Below are 18,828 nucleotides of genomic sequence, written 5' to 3'. Positions count from 1 at the left end.
TTGAGGCTGCTAAGTCGATGATTGCCGCCGGAGAGGAAAAAGGTAACATTTCCACCTTTTGGATGACTGATCTGCTGTCCGAAAGAATGACGGTCGGACTGTCGAGGCTGGAGCTGATTTGAAGCGCCCGTTGGATACCTAGGGCCTCCGCGCCGAAGACGCTGCAGTAATCGTGGAGGAGCTATGATTCTCGGAAGTTACGACCCGGAAGGACAACTCCGATCGTCGTCCGGGTTCGGGATTTTGAGGCGTCCGCTCCTAAGAGGGTCCTACCCCGCCATTTGGATTCTAATAGCTCCTGAAACCGTGCTCGTGTGAGCGCCGGAAGGTCAGTGGTGGAAAGTGATGACTCGTCGAGATGAAGGTGAGATTGGACTCAAACGACACTTGGTGGCATATGCCTTTGTCGATAGAGGTGTGGCATTGGCAGGCTCTCCCGACGGAGATGGGATAGTACCCGGGGTACATATGGACTCTGGTATGGGCGCCAGTGATAATATTCCAAACTAGACGCCGTGAGAAAAATCGAGTGTAATGGGCTATACGGGCCTCTGGAGATTTGGGCGATGGCGTGGGACATCGCTCTTTGGCGTAGTTTTGGCTGTAACGGTATATAACCGGTTTCGACATAGAGATAAGCGGGGTAGTCTTAGGTACAGTACTCCCAACGATGTTCGGAGAGCGGTGTGTATTTGTTTTTCGATGCGGCGAATCGTCGTAGGTGGAGCGTCGTCGAGTAGAAGAGCGCCGAAGCTTGCCATAGGACTCAGAACGATATTTACTAGTCGGAGGTCAGCTTTCCTGGCGCCGTTCCGACGGGAGGCGAAATATTTTAGCAAGGAGCCTGCGCGAGTCAGTTTCGATTGAAGGAAAGTTTCGTGTTCTCGCCATGTGAAGGTCTGTAAAAAATAGACTCGTAAAACAAGCGCTGGAGGGTTACCCGAGCTTAGCGTCAGAGCAAGTGGTGGGCGATGGGTTTTCGGAGAAAAGTCTATAGTTGCGCTTTTGGCGGCGGAGAATGATAGGCTCCATGCTGTTGCCCAGTGTTCGAGGTGGTGTACTGCTGTCTGGGCACGGTTTTTTCTTTTTAACTCTTTCCGCCCTGTGGGCACTAAGAGGGCCTCTTTTAGTAGGCCCATTATGGGTTCGGCCAGGCCCACAATGGGGCGACCGGGTGGGCGGCTTGGGTAGGACTAGTGCTTGTGATTAAAAGATAAAGATCATCCGCATAGAGGATTGCCGTTACGTTGGTTGGGAGTACCGTCCATAGATCCGCCATATAAAAAGTAAATAGGACTGGAGCGAGAACGCTTCTCTGCGGAACGCCATGCGGAGAGGCGTGAGTTGACGATAAAACGCCCCTCCACCGGACTTGAAATGTTCGAGTACGGAGAAACAAGGAGATTCAAGTGAGCACCCTCCCTCTGATGTCAAACTGCTCCAGTTTTGCCAGGAGCCCCTCCTGGCATACGGAATCATATGCCTCCTCTAAGTCGAGGGCGACTAGGTGCACCCAATGACGTCTCGCTCGAGCTACTGCGATATGGTGGTGTAGCAAGACTAGCGCCTCCTCCACTCCTCTGTAGGGGAGAAAACCAAAGTGATGACTACGAAATGTGTCGATTTGTGCCACCAGGTTCTGGATTTGATACAATATCATCCGTTCAAACAGTTTGGTGATGTGAGATGTTACGGAGATGGGTCGATAGAAATACAAGCCGTCGCCAGGCGACCTGGTTTTACGATGGGAATTATGGTGGCTGTAGTCTAATCTGGGGGACAGGTCTCCGAGGCCTAGAGGTCGTTCAGTCGGTCCAGTAGGACAGAACGGCCTACGGGGGAGAGAGACCGTACCGCCTGTGCCCTCACGCCATCCGGGCCTGGAGTAGTAAGACCCTGCGAAGGGCCCAGTGAAGTTCTAGTTCGTGGAACGGACTATCATCAATTTTGGGAAGCCCCTGCCGGGGTGCCCCAAGAAAAGCGAAAAAGCCGGTCGGGCGTGCTCGCCCGGTGCATTATATTCGTTTCGTAACCATGTTATTTACATTTCATTAGCGCCACCACAAAATGCGGTGGCAGCCATGGGTGATGATAGATACTGTATTTAAAAATGTTAAAAAAAAACCGAGAATCATTAGCCATATTTTGTGTTAAGATGCGTGTTACTTAAATAAATATACTATTATCTTTTCAATTAATTATAAATAGTATTAATTAGAACATAACTTGGAATTTTGGGCGATTTTATAAATACATTGGGCGATTGTTGAAGCGAAAAGATGGCAACATGTTCTGGTTTTAAGAAAATGTGGTGTGTTTAAATGAAAACTATAGTAAATTAAGAACTAACGAAATTTAAATTAAATATAATAGTTATAAAAATATATTTATATATTTATCAAATTTACTAAAAGATTCATTTACTAAAATTTTTAAATCAACGCAGGAAAAACTAAATTGATTTTAGAAAGCAAATTGTCAACATATTAGTGAAGTTTGTTATATAAATAAAGGTAAGTATTAATTATAGATATATAAATGTAGTTTAAATAAAATTGGATATAGCAAAATATATATAAAATTTTAATTGAACCAAGAGATCAGTAAACTAACCAGAATTAACTAACAAGCATTTGGTTAGAAGTTACTTTTATATAATTCGTGTGTACATGTAAATTTCTAAGTGTAATACAAGTGTATTACACTTGTATTACACTTAGAAATTTACAAACACCGTTGGGAAGAGGAAGAGCTGGGGATTTTTCTCGAGCATGGAAAAAATTAAGGGCATAGTGGTTCCTACCGCAATAAGATTAATTTTTACTAACAGAAAGTAAAATCTTTAATATTGTATTTCCAATGAATAAAATAGATGTTTTATGTAGTTTATTTGTTCAAAAACAAAAGGCTAAAGGGACCCACACTACTTCGGACCCTCATATTGTCGAGTGCGTGCCAAAAATTTGTGTCTGATTTTGAACTGTTTTATGGTAAAGTTTGAGACCATATAAAAGAATTCAATCTGTGTTATATTGGCTTGATTTTTTTAATGGTAACTTCTCTTTGTAGGCAGTTTTCATTGATAATCTTTTTTGTTTCTGTAACTTCACTCGTTCATCAGTTAGAAGAAAAGTGACATATTACCTTATGGCACATACTTGACAATATAAGTTCTGGATGACCTGTATGCAAATCGTCTAAAAACCAACATTTGAAAATTTGCTAATGTTTCTTCATTTTTTCCATAGTTACCAGTAGAAAGAAATTATTAAAATTTATGAAGGCTGATCTCTTATTTAATTTTTTTAATGAAAATAAAAATTTATCATGAGTTATTTTTTCATTTGTCAAAAAATGTTTTCAATAAGTATAAGGTGCATTGCGAACGTTTAGGTCTACTCCATTCAGTTAAGCAAACACAACACAAACACATCTAAAGAAACCAACACAACTGTAAATGTACACAAAGTGAGATAATCCATATGTTGCAAAAGTTTAGTTCCACCACATCCCCAGGAGAAATAATGATACGAACCTGCAAGTTAAATGTTACAAACTATTTCGTGTGTTAAGAGTGAAATTGTCATACTGCTGCAACTTTGTGTTGTGTGATTTGCTTGATATAACGTTTATGGAAGCATGAGCTGTGGCAAGGTGTTTTCTGTCTGTCAGAGGAGCAAGATTGATGCATTAAAGCTTGAAGAGCTGTCCAACAGGGCCATAGCAAAAAGGATTAATCGGTCACATAACATTGTGAACAATTATGTATGTAACCAAGAGGATTACAACCAAAAGCTCCATTCAGGACATCCACGGGCACTTAGTGAATGTCAACTTCAATGGGTTGTAAACATCCTAAAACAATCAGGATCATTACTCGGACAGTTGGCACTTGATCCAATGGTTAATGTTTATAAGTCAACCCTATCAAGAGCTGTAAAGTGCAATAGACAACTGCTATACAAGAAGAAGAAACATCAGTCCATATTAACACAAGCACATAAGATAACATGGGTAAAATGGACTAGAGAACATTCAAGTTGGAGTACAGAATGGAGACAAGTAATATTCGGTGACAAAAAAATAATTTAATTTAGATATCCCTGATGGCTGGTGCTATTATTGGCATGACACTGAAGATTTTTTCTGAATACCAAATGGGAGGAGGATCAGTAATGGTCTGGTCTGGGTTCAGATTAACATTGCATTTCTGAGTGGGTGTTTGAAAGCCAGAGACTACCAAGAACTGTTGGATGTGCACCTTGTGGCATTTGGAGAGAGGGTTGGAGGACCATTCTGGATATTCCAACAAGACAATGCACCAATCCATGTAGCACACACTACATGGGAGTGGTTCTTAGACAATGGTGTGCATATAATGGAGTAGACTGCTAATTCCTGACCTTAAACCCATGAAGAATGTCTGGGGAATTCTTGTTAGGAAGGTGTACGCCAATGAACATCAGTTTTCAACTGTTGCAGAACTGCAGACAGCCATTACCTCTGTATGGGACAAGAAAAGTCAAGATGTGCTCCAGTGACTTGTAGACAGCATGCCTCATTGTGTTTTTGACATTGGGATGGAAAAAATGGGATTTCTGGGATGATAACATGTAATTTTCCATGGTGGAACTAAACTTATACATTGTTGTACATTTGTACATTGTTATTAAAGATTAATGAATTATATTGATATAAATGTGAAGTGGTCAGCTATCGATTAAAAATAAAAAAACAAAATGAGTTGCCAATGATTGACCAAAACATTTTTTTTTTGAAGATTTAAATTTTTTATCATGATGTTTTATAATTATAAAATCTATTTAATATTTTTTGAGTATTTTTATACAAGGAAATTTATTCAGAAATGAGCTTCTATTAGATTACAAGTGGAAATGGATTAATAAAATGTGAATTTAAAAAAGTTGTTTAATTTTATAAAAGTTTCAATGTTATTCGTATGTTTACTTTCTTAGTCAAAAATTAAAGTGAAATAATAAAAGTTTCTGAGTGAGTTTTAACTCTATAATCTTTTATTATCAGATGTATTTCAAACAGCAAAACTAATATTGATTGGTTTAAAAACATACAATTTATTAATCAGTTTTCTCTTCTACATATGTATTTTGGGTTGAAATAAAAGCTCAACCCCTCTTCAGTTAATTTGTACATGTATTTTTGTAAAGAACAACTGTAGGTGGAAATTTGGGTAAAAGTGCATATCCAGTGTTTATAATTTTATATACTTCTTAATCCTGTGAGAATTGTTAGACAGTATATCTTATAAAATTTAACATTTTCTTTTATCTTGGTTTGCTTATATTATGTTTAAACAAGACAGGTGTCTGCTTATTAACATTTAAAATATTCACACTAAAAATAAAAAAACTAAAAAGAGAAATAAACCATAAAGCATCAATTTCCATAAAACCATAACTCTAACATGACTAATAAAAGTTTCTCTTTAGTCCTCTAAAGCAGGGGTGGCCAACTTTTGTGCACATAAGATCTACTTTTTATCGTAAAAATGTGTCGCGATCGACTTGTTGTCATAGGCATAGTCTAAGTGGGGAGGGGAAAGTGTGAAATACATACTATGTTTATACACTGTTTCAGTACGAAGTGCACTCACTGCTTATGAGTCGAGTCATAACTGCATGCATACAGTTGCGTTCTGTTACAAATATAATACATTAAGTCAAGACATCGCTAGCGATCAACCAAAATTGGCTAGGCGATCGACCGGTCGATCGCGATCGACTTGTTGGCCACCCCTGCTCTAAAGGCCTGAAATTTTTGCTTAAAGAATATAACCTGACTTCAGAAGTAAAAAAAAAAAAAAAAATATTGAAAATTACAGAAACAGCATGTGTACATAATTGAGTCATTATCAATAAAATTATTGACAAGTTGAAAACTCTGATATAAGAAGTTTATTTTTCTTTTCTTAACATAATTTTGCTGAAATTTCTTATAGAATATATTCCAATATACATCAAATAGTGCATTGGTGAACTATGATGCACTAAAATATGTTTCAGTATTCATTAATGAATGTCACTGCTCAACCAATATGCATCTTGCTCATTGGGTTATGGATATGGTAAGCTCTGATTGATTAATTTGTCTGATACATAAATTATATATCATGCATATATAATTCATGTATCAGAGTCAAAAACTTTCTGTGTTAGGTTGTTTTTCAATCAAACTGAATTCAATGCTTACATCTTTTCCCATGCAGTCATCCTCAGTGCCATTTAAAATATTGGAAATGCAACATTTCTTGAAAAAGTGCTACACAACTTTTTCTAGGATTTTCATACAACTACTTAAGATGTTAGTGTAATAGACTAATGAGAGTGAGCTTAATTGATCTCTTAGATATTTTGTATTATAAATATTGGTTTATTAAAATCATCAAGAATGGAATTAATGACAGAGAAATAAGATACATGAAACTAAAGGTCACGACATTGAACCTAAGACATACCTTATTTTCTGAAGTACTAGAATCTGAAAAATGTGCTTCCTACATTTGAAAAAATGTGTGTGCGCGTGTATTCAAAAATAGTAAATAAAAAAATGACAAAATTTTGTTCTATATGCTTGAAAAGATTAAATTGTTTTTTATAATCAATTTTGTAAATTTTTAATTTTTAAATGTTTCTTCTTTTAGATACTAAAATGTCTGATGACGAAGAGATAACATATGTAAAAAAACAAAAAATTGTTCACTATGGAAGCTTGGAAGAACAGGAACATCAGCGTTTAGCTGAGCAGGAAAAAAAACAAACTGAAGATGATGCTGAAGGAACTAGAAGTGATGATGATACTAGTGACAATATTAAGGTGGCTATTGCTGCAGGAAACATTAACATGTCTGATGGTAAGTATTTTACACATAGAAGTATATGGGGCATTTCATATATTATTTACACCCGTATTACAAAATTCGTGTTTTTTCAATGATTCTCTATTGAAAAAAAAAATCAATACAAGTTTTGACATTTCATTGGATATTTTTCATTATATAATTTATAATTTTTGATATTGTTGAAAATATGTTTTTAAGTGATCCACAAGTAAACAATGTTGTAAAAATCTTTCATTTACACCATTCTTTAATTATGTTAAAATATTTTTTTAATATGATTTTTTTCTCTACTGTTCAAATATCAACATAAAAATTTAAAATATTTTTATTATAACTGCAAAATTTGGATTTTTGACAAAAAGTCAATGTTCTTCAAATTACACTCAATTCATTTTTTAAATATTTTAACCAAAAAAAAATACAAATATATACAGTAAGACCCTGCTTAACACTGATTCGATATAACGCAGTCTGCTCAAAGCCTAAGAAAAAGCTCAAAATTTACGCCAATTTAAATTATTGCGGCATTTCATTGCTTCGTATATAATACAATTATTTATGAACACGAACCAATCAGCAAAAGGTGGCAAAAAGGTGTACTTTCTTTAAATCTATGTTTGTTTGGTGCAATTATGGAAAAAATATAACATCATGGATGCCATAGGCAATATTGGCTTCGCTTGGCAAGAATTAATTGATAAATGCATGAACATGTGGAAGAAGTTATGGCTGAAGATCTCCAAGAATCTCAATGAGAAGAGCCTATCGCTTTATTGTTAGGTTGACCAAACTCAACCTAATTCGATACAACAGGACTAGGAGATGTAGACAAGCAAGATATTGAGGAGTTACAGCAGGTTTCTGGTGAGAGCCTTACCAACGATGACCTGAATAATCCAGATTTTGAAAGGAGTGCAAAAGCAAAACAAGGTGTTTTGGATGTAATCTTCTGTTACCAACATTTGCTAAGAAAAGAAAAAAGCAACAAATGAAAGTTAATGACTTTATTGCAAAAAACAAGAAAACAAGATGAAAGTCAGGATCTTCATCACAAAAAATGAACTTTACATTTGTGTGTGCTTATGTTTATGTGTTATTTAACATATAAACATAAGCACATATATTTCTATAATAATTTATAGAAATTAATATAAAAATAACTTAAAAGTAAAGTAAAATTTGTTTATATTTGGTTGCGTTTTCCCCTTTCCCTGTTTACTCTGTTAAAATGACCTTGTTTAACGCTGTTTTGTTTAGCACTTTGTCATCTAGGAATGAATCCCCACATTAAGCAGGGTCTTACTGTACAATATTATTCTGTTTTGTTTTATAACAGAAAGATTATTAGTTTTAGGCTTACCATAATATTTTTTTCTCAAACCAGGACAATTTTGAGAAAATACTTGCAACAGAAAATTAAGCCTACTAGGATAACTACCTATGATTGAAAAGGCTAAATAAAGTAGTTGTTGACAAAAACGAGTTAAAAGCAATTTTTAATAACTAAACGAAACATATCTTATTATTAAGAAGTTATTAATATTTATCACTAGTGTGAACTTTCTTAAAAATTCTTTGTCACTTAAATCAGTACATTTAAAATATGACAATACATTTGAGGAAGTTCCTATTGCTTGCCTAATGTTTCGCACATTTCAAGTGATTTTTAATGTTTGAATGCCTACCATGAGTTACTGAAAAGCGCAGTTCATATTTCACTTGGTCAATACGATCACAGCCTTTTTTTTAATCATCAGTAAAAACATGGTTTATTTTTGGCATTTTAGAGATTAAATGAATTTAATGTACAGTATGAAATAATTGCAAATGCCGACCAGCAATTTGAACTGACTAAGATATGACATGCGCAGCAATGACATGACCAGTGTAAGTTTCAGTATTGCCAATTCTAATTGAAACAAAATATCTTAAAAAATGAAATAAAAATATCTGGATCTCATAGGCTATGTGCTATTATAATTCTGTGAAAAAATAAAACATCTAAATTCATTAGGCCATATGCTATAAATTTTGGGGAAAACATCTAGACATCATTAAAAGTACTTAGATATGAAATATTTAGATTGGCAACAGTGAGTGTAACAGAGGAGTGCTATTTTTACTTCTTGTATATTTGGCACTTTTAAAATTTTACTAAATAACTGGGACAAAATGACAAACTGGCCAGGACACTGGGACATCATCATCAAACTGGGACAATCCCGGTCAAAACGGGATGTCTGGTAAGCCTAATTAATTCATAAAATGTAAGTAAAGTAGTGTCACCTCCACAAATGCCTTAGTACTAGTGCCTGAATATTGTATTATATGATTTCATTTTTAAATTATGATATCTTAAGTTATAGTGATCATCGGTTAGTTTAAGAATATTTTATTAACAATATTTACATTATATAAATTTTATTAGTAGAAATATGATTAAGTGCAAATTACAATACTGTCATCTGCAGTTGTACAGATGGCACTATTTTGCTTATTATAATGTCAAAATAAGAATATATCAAAAATATATATATTTTCCATATATAAATAAAAAAACAAAAAAAAGATATAATGGAATCATTATTGATATTACCCAATAATGAAAAAAATTTATCATAAGTTAAAAATAACTTTAAAAAAGTTAAATTTTAAACAGAAAAATCAATGATGATATTTTTATTACAGATTGATAATTTAAATGAAAAAAATATTTAAAAATTTCTTGAGAATTCTAAGTGTTTCTGGCTTTCACATTTTACAGATCTAATAAAAAATAAAACATCTTAATGTTATGTGAAGGAAAAAGGGGAAGATTCTAATGTGCAAGCAGTTGATAACTAGTCATACAGATTTCATATCTGTTTATATATCATAATTTTTCTGGCAATAGAGTAAAAGAATGATATATTTATTTATTTTAGAGTATATGGAACTTGAAGAAGAATTAAGCAAAGACAAACAGTTATTACTAGAAGAGTTTGAAAAACGAAAAAAGGTTAGTATAAAGTTGTATTGGTTTTTAAATTATATTTTAAATATATGTTTGTGAAAACTTGAAATTTAACTTAAAAACACAGTAAAATAGAACTTAAATTATGTATTTATTGGTTTTTAGCTCACTAATGACCAAAATGTTAGTTATGTGTAGGAATCAAGGTAAAAATTAATATCAGTCTTTATTAGTATAAAGGGTGGGAGCCCTGTTACTCAGGCTAAGTAATTACAATTATTAAAAAAGAAAATATACATTTTACAAACAGATAAATCAAACATTTACGTCAATAATTATTTTCTTACAAGTTTTTAGATTTTATCTATTATTTAGTAGTCTCATCTTCTGTCTCAATTTTAATTACAAAGTTATACAAGCTGTACAACTCCATCTTTGAGAGTTTATTCAAGTTTTGTCTAAAGTCTTGAGTTTAACTTTGCTGTATTATGTAAGATATTTCAAATAACTTTTGTATTTGAGTAAACTTCTCACAGCCTTTCAGTATGTGTAATGTTGAAAAAGTGCTGGAGTCACCCCAATAAAAATTTTTATTTCCAATGAATATTGAACTTTTGTTTAAGCATAATTGAATTATTAATCTTTTAACATTTATTCCCAATGGATAGTTTATATATGGTTGTAGTGAAGGAATTTTTAGTATTTTTGGATACCATGAGTGATACTTGGATCGATATAATCAAGGTAAAAATTAATATAAGGAATTTCAATGAAACTGGATTTCAAGTTTAATATTTTCTGTCAGTGAATTGTCAGCTACTATTTTTTCTAGAACAAGAATGAAATCAGGATTAATTATCACAAATTTTAATTTTAAATATTTTAAAAAATTTTATTAGAGAGAAAATGTACTATTTTAAATTTTCAGCAAGTACATCAAGCATTGAATAAAAAACCAATGTATTAGTTATTTATTTGACGCAATAATTTTAATATTTTGACTTGTGTTCAATTCATTTAGCAGAATATCTTTGCTTTTGATAATCATTGAATTATTTAAAAGAATAAAACTGAAAAAATTAAATGTATTGGTGAATTAATACTAAAGAATGCAAACAAATACACACAAAAAAGAAGAAAACTAAACAAACTACAAGAGAAATAACTTGTTAATTCTATTCATTTTCAAAAATTTTTTGGGCATCTTTTTCCTACTAGAAAAAAATTAAGCAATAATCTTTGGAAGAAAATGATTGTTATGAGATTATCATAATTTTTAAATTATGAGAAGCTATTCTATAGTGAATATAACCAATCTTGTTTTTTTATATTAAAAATTCAGCCTTAAATTTTGTCTCTAAATTTTTAATATTAAATAGAAAGTGCAATTTAATTTTAATTAATAATTTGAAATATTTAACTTAAAGCAAAAATACTATAATATAAGTTTTATTAATACAAAAAAAAAGAAACTATGAATGTGGAGTACAATGTCATTATCTGTTTAATCAAAAGTTTAGTATGACAAAAGGTAAATATGATTGAAATAAAAAAATTTAATTGGACTGCAGTTTGAAAAAATTATAGACTTATAAATTCCCACTGTTGTCCGTCCATCTGTCTGTCATTCTTTAATCTCAAAAGCAGTGTTAGATAGATGAAAGTCAAGACCAGATATAGATCGCTTAGGGACCAGAGGAACTTCCACTTTGGGCCAGAAGTCACATTATTTCAATTAAAAAATTTCTCTGAATGAATTAGATAGATGACCAGCATGACTTCATTGTTAACAGGAAAAGTATGATATACAGGGACAAGACATTACAGGAAATCTCATTAGTTCAAAGTTCAAGGGACTTAAATAATCATGACTTCAAATTATTGAGTTTTGAATTATCTGAGATTTTTGTATATCTGTACACCATGCCAAATGCCATGTAACTGATGTAATTTATTAAGCAAACAGAATACAGATATGTACAAAAAAAAGCTATTTTCATTCATTAATAATAATATAAATGTGAAGGTAAACCAGTGAGAACCTCACTGGTTGCCAGATAGATTTTATAAAAAGTAAAGCAGAATTTCTTGAAATGTAGCCCAAATTATTTTTTTAAAGTGGCTCATAAAGTAGTAAGTCATCCAAATCTAGTAGTCTAGAGCAGTGATTCCCAAACTTTTTTGATCCACCGCCCCCTTTGTTCCATAAAGTTATACCCAATGCCCCCTAACCCATTTTCTTTTGTGAGAGAAAGGATTGGAAATATTCTTAGGAAAACTTTTCTATGAATCTCACACTTTGTGCCCTTACTGTACATTGTTCTCAACATCTGGAAACCATTAAATGCAATGTTTCCTCTTATCCATTTAACAGAAGAAAGGGAACGGCTGTCAGTGACCCCAACTTTTGCCTTTGGTCACCATTCAGTACCCTGCCTCCAGTGCCCCCTAGATTTACTCACTGCCCACAGGGGGGCGGTAGTGCCCACTTTGGGAACTACTGGTCTAGAGGCTTACAAATATCTCAATCTACTACTTGTAGCCCAACCTTGCAATCTTGAAACCCAGCCAGATTTGCCATTCATAACATAAACAACTAAGACATACGAAAAATATCCCCCTTCTAATTTCCTCCCCCACCATCAGCACCTGTATAATAATTTTGAGATAAGAGATAAAAGGGTAGTTGGTGGGTAAGGTGACATCTGAAAATATGTTACTTTAAAAGCCATATTGACCAGATTAGAGTTGTTCTTGGTTTATTGTTCTCTCTTATAGTATGGAGGCACTTTGATCTAAATGAACAAGTTAACGTAGACATATTAGGATTTAGACAGAATTTTCACTTTGAATTTCAAAGTAGCCATATTCAAACTATCCAAATTTTTTAACGTGTAAATCTCTATATCCCTGGCTGGGACAAAAGTATAGTTAGAACTAATGGGCTTTCGAACTATCTGAGTTTGAATTAATGAGGATTTCGTGTACTAAAATTTAGTGCATTATGACGAAAAATTGCAGCTTGGCATTGTGTCGATGTCACAATAAATAATTGCTCATTTTTATATACAATATTGAATAAGAAATTTGTTATTTAAAAAATTAATAATATAAATTATTAAATAAATTTTTAAGTACAAACTAAATTTTCTGATATTTATTAATAGATATTGTGTAAAAAATAATTTTTTAATAAATTCCAAGTCATTAAATTGATAATTATTTAAAATTTCATATTATTAACAGGCAAGACAAATAAATGTTTCAACAGATGATGCAGAAGTAAAACTAACATTAAGACAACTTGGAGAACCAATATGTAAGTCAGAATGTTACTTTCATCAATATAAAAATTTATATTTCAGTTATGAATAATTTGCTAGATAAAGCCAATATTTTGAGATTAACATTAGTGTTTTAAATATAAATAAAATGTCTATATCACTTAGTATTAGTGTTGAGTGGAATGAATACAAAAATTTCTAGTCTTTAAAGTTGAATTATTATCCAAATAATCATAATTATAAAGAAATTAATTGAAAAATTGTTAAAAAGTCTATATGAAAGATTTTAGAAAACATGTGTTTTTTTTTTTAATCTCCATTTTAAATTTTAGTAGGTGGAAGAGTTTGGATGATTAGTGCTACAGCATGCATATTTTATATGAAAGGCTCAACTTCTGACATCTGCTTCATTAATTACATGTCCAGCTAACTAAAATTATGAAAGGCATTTATTAGATGTTTCCTTCTTTAATGTACTGTACATGAAAGAGCCACTACAAAAAAATTTTCCATTTGTAATTCTTATGTTGCTATTATTGAATGTTGTAAATTTATTCATATATGTTTTGCTAAGGAAAAGCATTTCTCTATATTGTTGTGCAAGTCTATATGGATTTTTGCCTCTGGTACTTCTTCACCTACATAAACTAAATCACTGCATGCAGTTCTTCTTTGAAACATAATACAACTAATTTGACAAAGTCAAAACTACATCATAATTAAACAGATAGTTTATACTGTAACTTGAAAAAGAAATTTAAGAATATATGAGATACTTACTAGCTGTTTTGCCGGCATAATAGTACCATTTGCAGTAATTGTTACATCTGACATTCTTAATCAAAAATTTCAAAAATGTATTTGGTAAAACTCATTTTAAGATAATTATCAAAATGCCCATAAACTATGTTGAAGTACGTTTTTGTAAATAGCAAGTTTATACATAAATAATTGCAATTAGTTTTGTTTATTTGGTTATGGCAATGTAACACGGGCGATCTGCCAAAGGGGATGGCTCCCAAAAGGAGTTTTAAGGGAAAACTGGCTCCTATTTTGGTGTTACTAACATGAAGAATACTGGGAAACTGTACATGGTCAGCCCATTGGTGATGTGAGAACCTATGATCAGTGCAGCAATTTTGACTCCACACAAGTGTATGCCAAAGTAATAATACAGGGCTTGTAATAAACGAACATTCTCATTTATAGATATAGATTAATAAATATATAGGAAATTAACAATTTAATAGGATATTTACAAAAACACTTTAGATACTTTGACATATTTTTCTGTAACAGTGATTGCATGTTTGTTCTGACTGTATGCATCAAAGTATTACAGCATGATAGTATAATATGCTGTTCTAGCTAACTATTTTAACTTTTAAAATTAATTTTATAATAATTTTCAAAATTTACATTTATAATCTTAACAATCATAATAAAATTTTTTCTTTAATATAATATTCTTCAACAGTTTCTATGTTTTCAGATTTTAATACATGTAATTATTTACAGAAATAATTAGGTAAATTGTTAAAGATTCAATTTTATTTTTGTAAATTTAAAATATACAAAAAGAATCTTAATAAACATTGTATTAATTATATCAAATGAACTATTGTGATAAGTGATTAATGCATATATATCTTACACTTTCATATTAGGTCTATTTGGAGAGGGCCCTGCTGATAGGAGAGAGAGACTTCGTCAGCTTTTAGCTCGATTAGGAGAAGATGCTATTAGGAGGAAAAAAGAAGAGGAATATATTCAAGAAGAAAAAGAGAAAGAAGTAATGAATGGCAATAATTAGTGTAGAGAATATATAATTACAATAGATAGTTATGATAATGCCACATGCATGCATATACACACACTTTATTTTCTTAAGTGTGATGAATGGCATGATTTTTAGCATGGTTGAATTACAAATCAAGAGTTACTAGAATTTTTTTTTTTTCAAAATATTGTAATCTACAGATAAGCCACATTTACATATAATCCAATTGCTAGAATGAAAATAAAACCTTTACAAGACCTATACCACCATATATCATGCACCTCCCAAGTGGCATTTGAAATATGACATTTATAATATAATTATAAAATGGAAATCTGAGATACTTATGAATAGGAAAAAAAACACTTTTAGTGTTATGAAAATATATAATTTATAGGTAACTATATAGTACAAAAGTACAAGATGACTAAATTAAAAGGAAATGTTAAAATACATATTCTATACTATATACTAAATTCTATAATCTTAGAAAGAAAATAAATATTTATTCTACACATTAAAGTAAAAGATAAAAATACACAATGTCATCTATGTAAGTATATTTATTATGTAGCTGATGCTATCATTACTATGCATTGCTATTATGTAAGCCCCATTACTACTAATAAAGCAATGTTGTCAAATCAAAAAATTATACTAAATTTTTCTAAGATTGAGCTAGCTTATATCAAAATCATTATATAAAAACAATAGCAGAGTTTTAAGTATTATAAAATTCCATTTATCATAAAAAGTATTTAAGTTAATTTGCTCACTTTATTTATATTTCATTATTAAGCTCCAGAATGTATGAATAATTGTGATAAACATTGAATAATAGAATTATCTGTATGTTCCTTGTGGTATTGAGAGAACAGCAAGCAATCAAGTAATAGAATTATCATTGCAAACATTAAATTTAAATCATTTATTATTTCTTTGTTTCTTTCCTGTTTAAATATACTGATTTTTTTTCAATTGTGGGTGTAACACAAGATGTTGCTGTAATTTCAGAATTGACAAAACCTGGACTTATGGTTTTGAAGTTAATACTACAGTTTAGAAGGTATTACCTGAAGCATATTTTTCCCTTTGTTTCTTTCATTTTATTTCCGTTATAAGTTTAATTTGTATACAAAGTGGCTATATTTAAAGTTTTCCAGTCCAAAGCACTCTATAGCTATAACCAATAAGTGGATTGATACCAAAATCTGTATACAGACTATGCATAGGATGTGGAAAAGAATTTTGCAAAAAAGAAAATTTAGTTTAAAAACTTCTGCTGGGGGTGCTTTACAGGAAAATACATGAAATAAAACTATAAAAATACATTTATCCATTCCACAACAAATATGCCACATGCCTTCTGTAGAGACTGTTTACTGAGGTAAGGAATGTTATTCAATGTGTGTCCCATTGTTCAGGTGTAAAATTTGAAGGTGATGAACACTGTTCTACAGCTGATTGCAACTGCTCTCCAGTGATGCTTTACACATACATGCAATATGATCCTTTAAGTCTGCCAACTGCAACACAATAAACCATATTTTTTAAAGGCCCTATAACACGAATTCACATGGATTTAGATCTGAAGAACATGGTGGCAATCAGAAACAAACTAATCACCCAGTGATCAGTGAAATTGTGCAAGACCTACTGTATATTGCATCCAATATGGGGATTCACCATCCTGCAAATGTTGCAGATGTATGGTATTGTTGCTGTTGGAGTTAGGATATGATAAAAGTGTAGACCATGTCAAAATATCAATGCCCCCTTGTAGAAGTTTTTAAACTAAATTTTTTAAAAATTACTTCATTCTTTACATAGTCTGTATACAAATTTTATTCTCAATATGCTTATTGGTTACAACTACAATGTGCTCTGAATAGGGAAACTTTAATTATGGCTACCCTGTATATGAAATGAGGAGGTGGAGCCACTTAAACTACAGTATTGAAAATACAAAATAGCTACATCACAGAAGCACTATCTAATAACTGAAAATGTAACTAGGACATACCACTTAAAGAAAATCTTGAAATTCCAGGTTAAATTTGGTGTTCCAAATTTACAGATCTTGAGTAAGATTGAAAACATTTGTAAAATATTTACATTTTATTGAATATTTATTGAAATTTCAAGGTTTTTGTTAAATGGTGTGTCATAGAAAGCACATACTAAACACATCATATAGTCAGAAAATTCTTAAATACAAAAATATACAGCCTTTATACAGATACAAATACATACTTCAACAGCATGTAAACAAAACAATTTTTGATAGTTATGTCTTGACTTTTGTCTGGCGTGATACTAGGTACTTCAGTATTATATTGGATCAAGTACTAACAACTAAGTAGGATATCCTACTCAGTTGTTAGTAGGCCTCCTTTATCTAATATAATAATAAAATATAATAATAATAATAATATCAACAGCAATAATAATAAATGCTAAAATAAACTCAAAAAAGCTAGATATAAAAAATTCTAATAGCAATAATATGCAATGGTACAGCTTAAGAGCTGGTTACTCATCTATTCACTATAGAGAACTAAGATAGGTCAAAATTAATAGTCAGCTTTTAAATAGTTTTCTGAGAGACATTATATAGAGGTGTGAGAAAACTGAAAATTTATCTGCTTTTAACATACAAGTTCCAATAGGAGTGTCTAATAATGTAAATTAAAGCATGAATTGATGCATAGAAAATGAATGGAAAAGAACTAGAAGAGAGGCACACACTCACGTATCTTTGGTGGCACAATATGTCTGGGGGATAGATATGTTTGAAATATGCAAAGAATTTTTCATGTTGTTTAAAGACAGTTTTGGTAAATTAAGACAAAGGAAAAGCTGTTTGATGAGTTAGTTAATGCAAATCAAAATCAGCAAATAATTTGCATCACCACATCACCCACACCTGCTTTTAAATACTAGTAACCCACAGATTATTTGCAGGAAATTATGGTAATAATAATGAATGAAAGTTTAAAATATGTTAATTTCCTTGATTTTATTAAATATTCTTATTGCATCAAAGTGCCAAGATTAAAAATTTTTTTATTTGTGTATGTTATAATCAAGGTACAATTACATTTAAGTTTGTTAAGTTTAATAAACCTTATACAATGTTAAAATTATGCGTTAAACTGATTTTTTAATATTTTTGTTGTTATGAATTATTATTAAGTATATTTAAAAAAATTAACTTTATAATCAAATCTTACTTTGAATATGAATGTTTTTTATATATTAGTTTTTAATAAAGATTATTGTTTAGACAAACACATTTTAACCATTGTAATTTATGGCAGTGTTCCGCAACCTTTTTTCCACTTGTGGCACACCTATGATTCAACACGGCACACCAAAATGTCAATCCCCTCAAAAATGTATGGTATGATACTATTAATCGAATTATGCAATGCCACTAACCTATTATTATTAGTAGTAGTATTAGTATTAAACAGACATCAACACCTGTGAGCAAATTTATTTTACATTTAATTTCTTAAAATACATAAAAATGCATAGCTTGTAACAGAGAATAAACAAACATCATCTTATACTAGTACTTTTTATATATTAACAGGACTTATTATACTGGAAAATATGGATGCAGATATTTAGTCTTACAGATCAAAAATATTGTTTTTTATTTAGTTCACCTGAACACATACACTTTAAACTTGTGTTTCGGACTTGTTCGTCTCTCCTCAGCAGGCCTTTAAACGACACTTTGTACAATTAACAATAAATTAATTGTACAACAATTAATTAAACATCATCTTATTTCATCAGTGATGCTGCAGAAAATAAAATACAAGCATAAGAAACACAGCAACTGTGATAAAAATACATAAATGAAACTTGAAATTAAAAGAATATGTAAAAGTTCACGTCACACCTTTCACCTTGTGACGACAGC

The 18,828-nt window shown here is 31.3% G+C and overlaps 1 protein-coding gene across 2 annotated transcripts in view; it reads left to right on the top strand.

Moving 5' to 3' along the window:
- The first annotated feature begins 349 nt into the window (after window positions 1-349).
- The window catches only part of U4-U6-60K (U4-U6 small nuclear riboprotein factor 60K), a 41,609-nt gene continuing 23,130 nt past the window's right edge, over window positions 350-18,828 (top strand). Inside the window, exons 1-5 of one of the 2 annotated variants that reach the window (XM_067286681.1) lie at window positions 350-364; window positions 6,680-6,889; window positions 9,802-9,875; window positions 13,077-13,149; window positions 14,782-14,906. In XM_067286681.1, the coding sequence (XP_067142782.1) occupies window positions 6,688-6,889; window positions 9,802-9,875; window positions 13,077-13,149; window positions 14,782-14,906 (474 nt within the window). In that variant the 5' untranslated portion in view covers window positions 350-364; window positions 6,680-6,687. Of the gene's footprint in view, window positions 365-2,274; window positions 2,514-6,679; window positions 6,890-9,801; window positions 9,876-13,076; window positions 13,150-14,781; window positions 14,907-18,828 lie in introns of those variants that run through there. The other variant, XM_067286680.1, reaches the window with a different exon arrangement.

Source organism: Centruroides vittatus, unplaced genomic scaffold (genome assembly GCF_030686945.1).
Source record: "Centruroides vittatus isolate TY-2023 unplaced genomic scaffold, ASM3068694v2 scaffold_386, whole genome shotgun sequence".
Lineage (NCBI taxonomy): Eukaryota > Metazoa > Arthropoda > Arachnida > Scorpiones > Buthidae > Centruroides > Centruroides vittatus.
The sequence above is the reverse complement of the archived record's forward strand: the minus strand, read 5'-3'. Positions and strand labels throughout refer to the sequence as shown.